The sequence below is a fragment of the Chiloscyllium punctatum genome, chromosome 31, assembly GCF_047496795.1.
Source record: "Chiloscyllium punctatum isolate Juve2018m chromosome 31, sChiPun1.3, whole genome shotgun sequence".
In the NCBI taxonomy this organism is placed as follows: domain Eukaryota; kingdom Metazoa; phylum Chordata; class Chondrichthyes; order Orectolobiformes; family Hemiscylliidae; genus Chiloscyllium; species Chiloscyllium punctatum.
Genome location: NC_092769.1, coordinates 68,080,160 through 68,091,519, shown reverse-complemented (window position 1 = coordinate 68,091,519; position 11,360 = coordinate 68,080,160). Strand labels below are relative to the sequence as shown.

Genomic DNA, 11,360 nt, shown 5'->3' with positions numbered 1-11,360 from the left:
CAAAACCCAGCCCCACCCCCACCACCACCCCCACCCCCACCCACACAAACCCACACAGTCCCCCAACCCCACCCCACCCCGTTCCCACAAACCCTCCCCCCAAACACCACCCCGCCCCCTCCACACCCTCCCCCAAACCCCGCCCCGCCCCCCACACCCTCCCCCAAACACCACCCCGCCCCGCCCACACAAACACTCTCCCGAAACCCTGCCCCGCCCCCCCACACCGTCCCCCCAAACCCCGCCCCACCCCATCCACACCCACACCCTCCCCCAAACCCCGCCCCGCCCCCCACACCCTCCCCCCAAACCCCGCCCCGCCCCCACAAACCCACACACTCCCCCAAACCCCGCCCCGCCCCCACAAACCACACACTCCCCCAAACCCCGCCCCGCCCCCACAAACCCACACACTCCCCCAAACCCCGCCCCGCCCCCACAACCCACACCCTCCCCCAAACCCCGCCCCGCCCCCACAAACCCACACCCTCCCCCAAACCCCGCCCCGCCCCCACAAACCCACACCCTCCCCCAAACCCAGCCCCGCCCCCACAAACCCACACACTCCCCAAACCCCGCCCCGCCCCCACAAACCCACACCCTCCCCAAACCCAGCCCCGCCCCCACAAACCCACACACTCCCCCAAACCCCGCCCCGCCCCCACAAACCCACACCCTCCCCCAAACCCCGCCCCGCCCCCACAAACCCACACCCTCCCCCAAACCCAGCCCCGCCCCCACAACCCACACACTCCCCCAACCCCGCCCCGCCCCCACAAACCCACACCCTCCCCCAAACCCAGCCCCGCCCCCACAAACCCACACACTCCCCCAAACCCCGCCCCGTCCCCACAAACCCACACACTCCCCCAAACCCCGCCCCGCCCCCACAAACCCACACACTCCCCCAAACCCCGCCCCGTCCCCACAAACCCACACACTCCCCCAAACCCAGCCCCGCCCCCACAAACCCACACACTCCCCCAAACCCAGCCCCAACCCCATACACTACCCCCACTTCCCCCAATCCCAGCCCCACCCCACCACACTCACCCACTTCCCACAAACTCAAACCCCACACAACAACCAGAACTCCTACCCCCACACCTAAACAGTGTAGAGAGAGCTTTACTCTATATCTAACCCTGTGCTGTCCCTGTCCTGGGAGTGTTTGATGGGGGACAGTGTAGATTAGATTACTTACAGTGTGGAAACACGCCCTTCGGCCCAACAAGTCCACACCATCCTTCAAGAGTAACCCACCCAGACCCATTCACTTAACACTATGAGACAATTTAGCACGGCCAATCCACCCTAACCTGCACATCCCTGGGCACTATGGGATAATTTAGCACGGCCAATCCACCCTAACCTGCACATCCCTGGGCACTATGGGACAATTTAGCATGGCCAATCCACCCTAACCTGCACATCCCTGGGCACTATGGGATAATTTAGCATGGCCAATCCACCCTAACCTGCACATCCCTGGGCACTATGGGACAATTTAGCATGGCCAATCCACCCTAACCTGCACATCCCTGGGCACTATGGGACAATTTAGCACGCCCAATCCACCCTAACCTGCACATCCCTGGGCACTATGGGATAATTTAGCACGGCCAATCCACCCTAACCTGCACATCCCTGGGCACTATGGGACAATTTAGCATGGCCAATCCACCCTAACCTGCACATCCCTGGGCACTATGGGACAATTTAGCACGGCCAATCCACCCTAACCTGCACATCCCTGAACACTATGGGACAATTTAGCACGGCCAATCCACCCTAACCTGCACATCCCTGAACACTATGGGACAATTTAGCACGGCCAATCCACCCTAACCTGCACATCCCTGAACACTATGGGACAATTTAGCACGGCCAATCCACCCTAACCCACACATCCCTGGACACTATGGGACAATTTAGCACGGCCAATCCACCCTAACCTGCACACCCCTGGACACTATGGGACAATTTAGCACGGCCAACCCACCCTAACCTGCACATCCCTGGACACTATGGGACAATTTAGCACGGCCAATCCACCCTAACCCACACATCCCTGGACACTATGGGACAATGTAGCACGGCCAATCCACCCTAACCTGCACATCCCTGGACACTATGGGACAATGTAGCACGGCCAATCCACCCTAACCTGCACATCCCTGGACACTATGGGACAATTTAGCACGGCCAATCCACCCTAACCTGCACATCCCTGGACACTATGGGACAATTTCGCACGGCCAATCCACCCTAACCTGCACATCCCTGAACACTATGGGACAATTTAGCACGGCCAATCCACCCTAACCCACACATCCCTGGACACTATGGGACAATTTAGCACGGCCAATCCACCCTAACCTGCACATCCCTGAACACTATGGGACAATTTAGCATGGCCAATCCACCCTAACCTGCACATCCCTGGGCACTATGGGATAATTTAGCACGGCCAATCCACCCTAACCTGCACATCCCTGGGCACTATGGGACAATTTAGCATGGCCAATCCACCCTAACCTGCACATCCCAGGGCACTATGGGACAATTTAGCACGGCCAATCCACCCTAACCTGCACATCCCTGAACACTATGGGACAATTTAGCACGGCCAATCCACCCTAACCCACACATCCCTGGACACTATGGGACAATTTAGCACGGCCAATCCACCCTAACCTGCACACCCCTGGACACTATGGGACAATTTAGCACGGCCATTCCCCCCTAACCTACACATCCCTGGACACTATGGGACAATTTAGCGTGGCCAATCCACCCTAACCTACACATCCCTGGACACTATGGGACAATGTAGCACGGCCAATCCACCCTAACCTGCACATCCCTGGACACTATGGGACAATTTAGCACGGCCAACCCACCCTAACCTGCACATCCCTGGACACTATGGGACAATTTAGCACGGCCAACCCACCCTAACCTTCCCCTTTTTTGGACTGTGGGAGGAAACCGGAGCACCCGGAGGAAACCCACGCAGACACGGGGAGAATGTGCAAACTCCACACAGAGAGTTGCCTGAGGTGGGAATTGAACCCGGGTCTCTGGCGCTGTGAGGCAGCAGTGCTAACCACTGTGCCACCGTGCTGTGTGGAGGGAGCTTTACTCTGTATCTAACCCCGTGCTGGGATAGAGTGATGGGAGACAATATAGAGAGAGCTTTCCTTTGAGCTGATTCGAGTAGAGAGAGCCTTACAGTGTATGGGACTCAGTTACCTTCTGCCGTGGTGTTTGTTGCTGATTGCCCGGTTTGGTGGCCCGGGCCTTCTGGAGGTCCTCAGTTGTCAGGCTGCGCACAGCGGTGGAGTTTTCCCGGACCAATCTCTCCGTGCCAATCCTGCCAGGGCTGGGTCTGGCACCGCGATGGACGGGTGTGAGCCCAGCAGCTGGTCCCTGCCAACTAGAGGGTGGGCATCGGGCAGAGGCCAGGCTGCCCACAGCAGGAGGGAGGTCCTCAGTCCATCTGGGCTGTGTGCAAGGTTGGCATGGCATCGTGCTGTACCAGCTCCTAATCTCCCACCCCCAGTACCGGGAGGGATCCTGTACCAGAGAGAACCAGGGCGGATTATTGGAGGTACCCTGACACCCCAGGAACCACACCAATGTCCCTCACACTCCCCCACCCCAAACCCTGAATCCCCCCCACCCCGATATCCCACACTCCCCCACCCCAAACCCTGAATCCCCCCCACCCCGATATCCCACACTCCCTCATCCCAAACCCTAAATCCCCCCTCACCCCGATATCCCACACACTCCCCCATCCCAAACCCTAAATTCCCCCTCACCCCAATATCCCACACACTCCCCCACCCCAAACTCCGAATCTCCCCTCACCCCGATATCCCACACTCCCTCATCCCAAACCCTGAATCTCCCCTCACCCTGATATCCCACACTCCCTCATCCCAAACCCTGAAACCCCCTCACCCCGATATCCCACACTCCCTCATCCCAAACCCTGTATCCCCCCCTCACTCCGATATCCCACACACTCCCTCATCCCAAACCCTGAATCCCCCCTCACTCCGATATCCCACACACACCCCCATCCCAAACCCTGTATCCCCCCCTCACCCCGATATCCCACACACACCCCCATCCCAAACCCTGAATCCCCCCTCACTCCGATATCCCACACACACCCCCATCCCAAACCCTGAATCCCCCCTCACCCCGATATCCCACACACACCCCCATCCCAAACCCTGTATCCCCCCCTCACTCCGATATCCCACACACACCCCCATCACTCCGATATCCCACACACACCCCCATCCCAAACCCTGTATACCCCCCTCACTCCGATATCCCACACACACCCCCATCCCAAACCCTGTATCCCCCCCACCCCGATATCCCGCACTCCCTCATCCCAAATCCTGAATCCCCACTCACTCCGATATCCCACACACACCCCCATCCCAAAACCTAAACCCCCCCTCACCCTGATATCCCACACACTCCCCACCCCAAACCCTGCATCCACTCCTCACCCCGATATCCCACACACTCCCCATCCCTAACCCTGAATCCCCCCTCACCCCGATATCCCACACACACCCCATCTCAACCCTGAATCCCCTCTCACCTCAATATCCCACACTCCCCCATCCCAAACCCTAAACATGCCCCCAACTCCTCAACCCTAAACCCCTCATCCCGATATCCCAGAATCCCCCCATCCCAAACCCCTCCACCCTGACAGTCTTTACCGACCCCACCCCGATTCCCTACTGTCCCATCCCAACATCCGACAACTCTACCTGCCCCACTCCAATTCCCCTGACCCCCAAACCCAACACCAGTGCGTCCTAAAACCTCCCCTCCTGAGACCCTACGCAAACCCGGCTACTTCACACTCTCACCCATTTACCTACCCCCCGCCTCGGGTCTGCAGCGAGTTAGGAAGACTGGACCCATGCCCCTTGGACCGACCTTATAAATCAATGCCAATGACCCAGCAAAAAGGTGCCATTCCCCTCCCAAATCTGCCAAGCGGCCATACAGGGGTAAGCCCACTGACCCAACTGGGCCACCCCGGTGGTGGGGGACCTCACAAACCCAGCCGGACAAACCATCAGCGTGCCTCTCTCTCTGTCTCACCTGTACTGACACGCCCAGGGTGACAGAGGGTCTCCGCGTATGGGCGAGCCCACACCTCAGGGTCTGGCTCCTCACCCCTCTGAGCCCCCGACTCAGCGCGGCCGCCATTACAGCCATATCTGAGGGAAACACGATTGGCAGACGACTGTCAGAACATCTCCCCGCCATTCCACCCTCCGTGTCACACACTCGTTGATCTCGCCCTGTGGAGGACAAGTGAACTTTCGATCAGGCAGGGTATCCCAGCACTCCCAGAGTGGCTGAAAGCCCTCCTGTAGTTTTATTAGGGGTGTTTCACTACTGCTGTGCATGCTGGGAGAGCACTTGGCCATTGCCCAGCTCGGACTCTCGCCCTCTTTCTCCAAATAGGAGACATGGTAGTACACCTGAACCAATAGTTACATGCACAATTACAGTAACTTGGCCTGGTTGTATCAATCTATGAACATTTTCACTGCGTGGCACTCCCTCAGCACTGACCCTCCGACAGTGTGGCACTCCCTCAGTACTGACCCTCCGACAGTGCGGCACTCCCTCAGCACTGACCCTCCGACAGTGTGGCACTCCCTCAGTACTGACCCTCCGACAGTGCGGCACTCCCTCAGCACTGACCCTCCGACAGTGTGGCACTCCCTCACCACTGACCCTCCGACAGTGCGGCGCTCCCTCAATACTGACCCTCTGACAGTGCAGCACTCCCTCAGTACTGACCCTCCGACAGTGCAGCACTCCCTCAGTACTGACCCTCCAACAGTGCAGCACTCCCTCAGTACTGACCCTCCGACAGTGCAGCACTCCCTCAGTACTGACCCTCCAACAGTGCAGCATTCCCTCAGTTCTGACCCTCTGACAGTGCGGCACTCCCTCAGTACTGACCCTCTGATGCAGCACTCACTCAGCACTGACCCTCCGACAGTGCGGCGCTCCCTCAGTACTGACCCTCCGACAGTGTGGCTCTCCCTCAGTACTGACCCTCCGACAGTGCGGCACTCCCTCAGCACTGACCCTCCGACAGTGAGGCACTCCCTCAGTACTGACCCTCTGACAGTGCTGCACTCCCTCAGTACTGACCCTCCGACAGTGCAGCACTCCCTCAGTACTGACCCTCTGACAGTGCGGCACTCCCTCAGCACTGACCCTCCGACAGTGAGGCACTCCCTCAGTACTGACCCTCTGACAGTGCGGCACTCCCTCAGCACTGACCCTCCGACAGTGAGGCACTCCCTCAGTACTGACCCTCCGACAGTGTGGCTCTCCCTCAGTACTGACCCTCCGACAGTGCAGCACTCCCTCAGCACTGACCCTCCGACAGTGAGGCACTCCCTCAGTACTGACCCTCCGACAGTGCAGCACTCCCTCAGCACTGACCCTCCGACAGTGAGGCACTCCCTCAGTACTGACCCTCTGACAGTGCGGCACTCCCTCAGTACTGAACCTCCGACAGTGTGGCGTTCCCTCAGTACTGACCCTCCGACAGTGAGGCACTCCCTCAGTACTGACCCTCTGACAGTGCGGCACTCCCTCAGCACTGACCCTCCAAACTGAGTAGTTGTGGTTGGTGCCGGGTGAGGATGGAGAGGTTGGGGGGTGGAGGTGAAGAGTGAATAACGCCCCTGGTTGAATCCAGAGCCAATCTCGCATTATTTACTATCAAGGTGTGTGGGACAGAGGTAGCAAGGGTTTTGATGATATTCAGTTCATAAAGGTTAGAATATGATTAGATTAGATTCCCTACAGTCCCTTTTGCCCAACTGGTCCACAGTAACCCTCCGAAGAGTAGCCCACCCAGACCCATTCTCCCTCAATGATGCACTTAGTTCTATGGCCAATCCACCCTAACCTGTACATCCCTGGGCACTATGGGACAATTTAGCACGGCCAATCCACCCTAACCTGCACATCCCTGGGCACTATGGGACAATTTAGCACGGCCAATCCACCCTAACCTGTACATCCCTGGGCACTATGGGACAATTTAGCATGGCCAATCCACCCTAACCTGCACATCCCTGGGCACTATGGGACAATTTAGCACGGCCAATTCACCCTAACCTGCACATCGTTGGACAGTGGGAGGAAACTGGAGCACCCAGAGGAAACCCCACGCAGACACGGGGGGAGAATGTGGAATCGAACCCGGGTCCCTGGTGCTAACCACTGAGCCACCGTGCCAACCCATGTTCAGCTAATTAAGTCTTGGGGCATGGAGTGCATGGGTGAGACCTTCAGCAGTTGAAGAGCTGAGAGGTGCTGAAACGGGTGACGTTACAGCATTGGAAACAGTGCATCGTGTGTTCAGAAACGCGGTTCCATGTCCGAGATGACACCAACAATGATGGCAGTTTATCCCAGACTTTGCCAGTTACCATGGAGAGCAATGTGCCTCACGACCCGAGCTCAGAGCAGACATTGGAAACAATGGTTTCAGTCTTCACTCTCTTTAATTGACGGGAACGTCTGGTACCCAGTGTCTTCCAAGCAGTCGGATCACTTAGTGACAGAGGGAGGGACAGCTCATCAGGGTCACAAAACATTCTCCAACCCTGATCTACACCTGAATACACAACAACCCACCCATCCACAAAGACAGACATCGACACAGGAATGGACTCAGAGACACAGACACAGAGAGACACACAATAGAGACACAGGGAGACACACACAGTAAAGAGACACATAAATACAGACACAGAGACACACACAGTATAGAGATACATAAATACAGACACAGAGACACAGGGAGACACACAGTATAGAGACACATAAATACAGACACAGAGACACAGGGAGACACACACAGTATAGAGACACATAAATACAGACGCAGAGACACACACATTATAGAGATACATAAATACAGACACAGAGACACAGGGAGACACACACAGTAAAGAGACACATAAATACAGACGCAGAGACACACACAGTATAGAGATACATAAATACAGACACAGAGACACAGGGAGACACACAGTATAGAGACACATAAATACAGACGCAGAGACACACACAGTATAGAGATACATAAATACAGACACCGAGACACGGGGGAGACACACACAGTATAGAGACACTCAGATGCAGGCACCGAGAGACACAAACACTAAATACAGAGACCCAGACAATACAGTCACCCACACACAGTAGACAGAGATGAAACACCCCACCACACACACATACACACACTGTAGACACAAACACAGAAAAACACGCACACACACAGAGACCCAAACGCTCTCCCTCTCACACACAAACAAACAACGAGACAGGAACACAGGCTTTTCCACACACACACACACACGATCTACTCCCTGACCGAAGACAGAGGGGGACAAACACAGAGCGGTTCTCCCACCCTCCCGACGTGAAGCCGAGCTCCATCCTGCCGACTTGCAGCGCTGGGAGGGGGATACAGAGTGATCGGTGAGAGAGAGACAGCTCCTACCTGCTGCAGCGGGGCTCCGGGACGAGCTGGCTCCCAGCTCTGCATTGTTCACATCTACCCTCTCTCTCTCTCTCTGTCTGTCTACAGCAGGCAATACCCTGGCGATGCGCCGTCCAGCACGTCCCAGTCCAGCCCCCTGGCACCTCCCTGACAGCACAGCATGATCCACAAAGCTACCCTGACCAACCCAGTCAGCACATCTCCTTGTGGGGTGGGGGGAGAGATAGAGAGAGAGAGAGAGAGAGAGGCACGTTTTAAAATACAAAACGTGGTGAACTGGGCACCGAAGCCTCATGCAGAAGCCTCCGCTCCACCTTCCCCAGTTTGAACAATCCAATCCAGCGCTTGAGGGCTACTTGCATTGGTGTAGCGCCTAATCGCAGCACTTCCTTCTGCACACACGTCTGGCCATTCCTGAGCCGGGGGGGGGGGGGAGGAGAACAGGCGATTACAAAGATCCCACAGACCCTGCATCTAAGGGCCCACATAAGCTTTCCCTCTCGCTCCCTCTCTCTGCCCCAGGGTACGTTGTCTGAGGGATCACTGTTAGCCTCAGGATGCCAGGGAGAATTCTGTACTCGGGTGGGTAGTGAGGGAATTCTGCACTGTCAGAGAGTCTGGACTGAGGGAGTGCCGCACTGTCAGAGGGTCAGTACTGAGGGAGTGCCGCACTGGCAGAGGGTCAGTACTGAGGGAGTGCCGCACTGTCGGAGGGTCAGTACTGAGGGGGTCCTGCACTGTCAGAGGGTCAGTACCGTGGGAGTGCCGCACTGTCAGAGGGTCAGTACTGAGGGAGCGCCGCACTGTCGGAGGGTCAGTACTGAGGGGGTCCTGCACTGTCAGAGGGTCAGTACCGTGGGAGTGCTGCACTGTCAGAGGGTCAGTACTGAGGGGGTCCTGCACTGTCAGAGGGTCAGTACCGTGGGAGTGCTGCACTGTCAGAGGGTCAGTACTGAGGGAGCGCCGCACTGTCGGAGGGTCAGTACTGAGGGAGTGCGCACTGTCAGAGGGTCAGTACTGAGGGAGCGCCGCACTGTCGGAGGGTCAGTGCTGAGGGAGTGCCGCACTGTCGGAGGGTCAGTACTGAGGGAGTGCTGCACTGTCGGAGGGTGAGTACTGAGGGAGTGCTGCACCGTCGGAGGGTCAGTACTGAGGGGGTGCTGCACTGTCAGAGGGTCAGTACTGAGGGGGTGCTGCACTGTCAGAGGGTCAGTACTGAGGGTGTGCTACACTGTCGGAGGGTCAGTACTGAGGGAGCGCCGCACTGTCGGAGGGTCAGTACTGAGGGAACGCCGCACTGTGGGAGGGTCAGTCCTGAGGAAGTGCCGCACTGTCGGAGGGTCAGTACTGAGGGAGTGCCGCACTGTCGGAGGGTCAGTACTGAGGGAGCGCCGCACTGTGGGAGGGTCAGTACTGAGGGAGTGCTGCACTGTCGGAGGGTCAGTACTGAGGGAGTGCCGCACTGTCGGAGGGTCAGTACTGAGGGAGTGCTGCACTGTCCGAGGGTCAGTACTGAGGGAGTGCTGCACTGTCAGAGGGTCAGTACTGAGGGAGTGCCGCACTGTCAGAGGGTCAGTACTGAGGGAGTGCCGCACTGTCAGAGGGTCAGTACTGAGGGAGTGCCGCACTGTCAGAGGGTCAGTGCTGAGGGAGTGCTGCACTGTCGGAGGGTCAGTACTGAGGGAGTGCCGCACTGTCAGAGGGTCAGTACTGAGGGAGGGCCGCACTGTCAGAGGGTCAGTACTGAGGGGGTGCTGCACTGTCAGAGTCACAGTAATTATTTCCAGCAGAGATGATTTACCACTTATGAAGAAACTGCCTGAATGTGGATATTCTGACGAAATGGAGGAGACCAAACACAGGGAATGCATCATTTCAGGCATCTCAGTCACACCTTCTCAAGGACAATACTGGCGGGCTAATAAATGCAGAGTCCAGCAAGTGTCCCCAGTGCGGTGAAGCAATTTCTAATGTCGAGACTCTGCTGACACCACACAATGAAGTTAGGTACATTTACAAATTGCAAAGACAGATTTAAAATCGGTCTCCCGACTGCACTCAGTGACAGCCAGGAGGTCAGATTTATACAGGGCTCATAATCTCAAAGGCCTTCACTCAGATGATCGGATCCCAGCTGACAGTTGTAATTATCCGGATATAAAAAGATCAGATTTTCCAACCGACTGACTGATCCCTCTGGGACAATGGGAGCAGGATAGGCTCGTGATATCACGCACACACATGTATCTACACGCACGTACACACAGACACACACGTGCACACATACACGTACACCGACACAGTCAGTGCCAGCCTCACCAAGGTTGCACCAATATACCAGGGACGTGCAGGTGAGGTGCATTCGGCAGGGGTAAATATAGAGTAATAGGGTCGGGGGAAAGGGTCTGGGTGGGTGACTCTTTGGAGGGTTGGTGTGGACTTGTGCCGAAGGGCGCGTTTCCACACTGTGGGTTCTAATCAATCCATCCTAACCTGCACATCCTGGACACGATGGGACAAATTTAACACGGCCAATCCACCCTAATCAGCACATCCCTGGGCACTATGGGACAATTTAGCACGGCCAATCCACCCTAACCTGCACATCCCTGGGCACTATGGGACAATTTAGCACTGCCAATCCACCCTAACCTGCACATCCCTGGACACTATGGGGCAATTTAGCACGGCCAATCCACCCTAACCTGCACATCTCTGGGCACTATGGGACAATTTAGCACGGCCAATCCACCCTAATCAGCACATCCCT

General features: G+C 56.8%; 1 protein-coding gene across 2 annotated transcripts in view; it reads right to left on the bottom strand.

Moving 5' to 3' along the window:
* LOC140457024 (atypical kinase COQ8A, mitochondrial-like) overlaps positions 1–8,900 on the bottom strand; it is a 35,119-nt gene extending 26,219 nt beyond the window's left edge. Inside the window, exons 1-3 of one of the 2 annotated variants that reach the window (XM_072550931.1) lie at positions 8,591–8,893; positions 5,146–5,348; positions 3,236–3,579 (exon numbers count right to left, since the gene is read on the bottom strand). In XM_072550931.1, coding sequence (XP_072407032.1) covers positions 3,236–3,579; positions 5,146–5,348; positions 8,591–8,885 — 842 coding nt within the window. In that variant the 5' untranslated portion in view covers positions 8,886–8,893. Of the gene's footprint in view, positions 1–3,235; positions 3,580–5,145; positions 5,349–8,590 lie in introns of both variants that reach the window. The other variant, XM_072550930.1, reaches the window with a different exon arrangement.
* Positions 8,901–11,360: the final 2,460 nt, after the last annotated feature.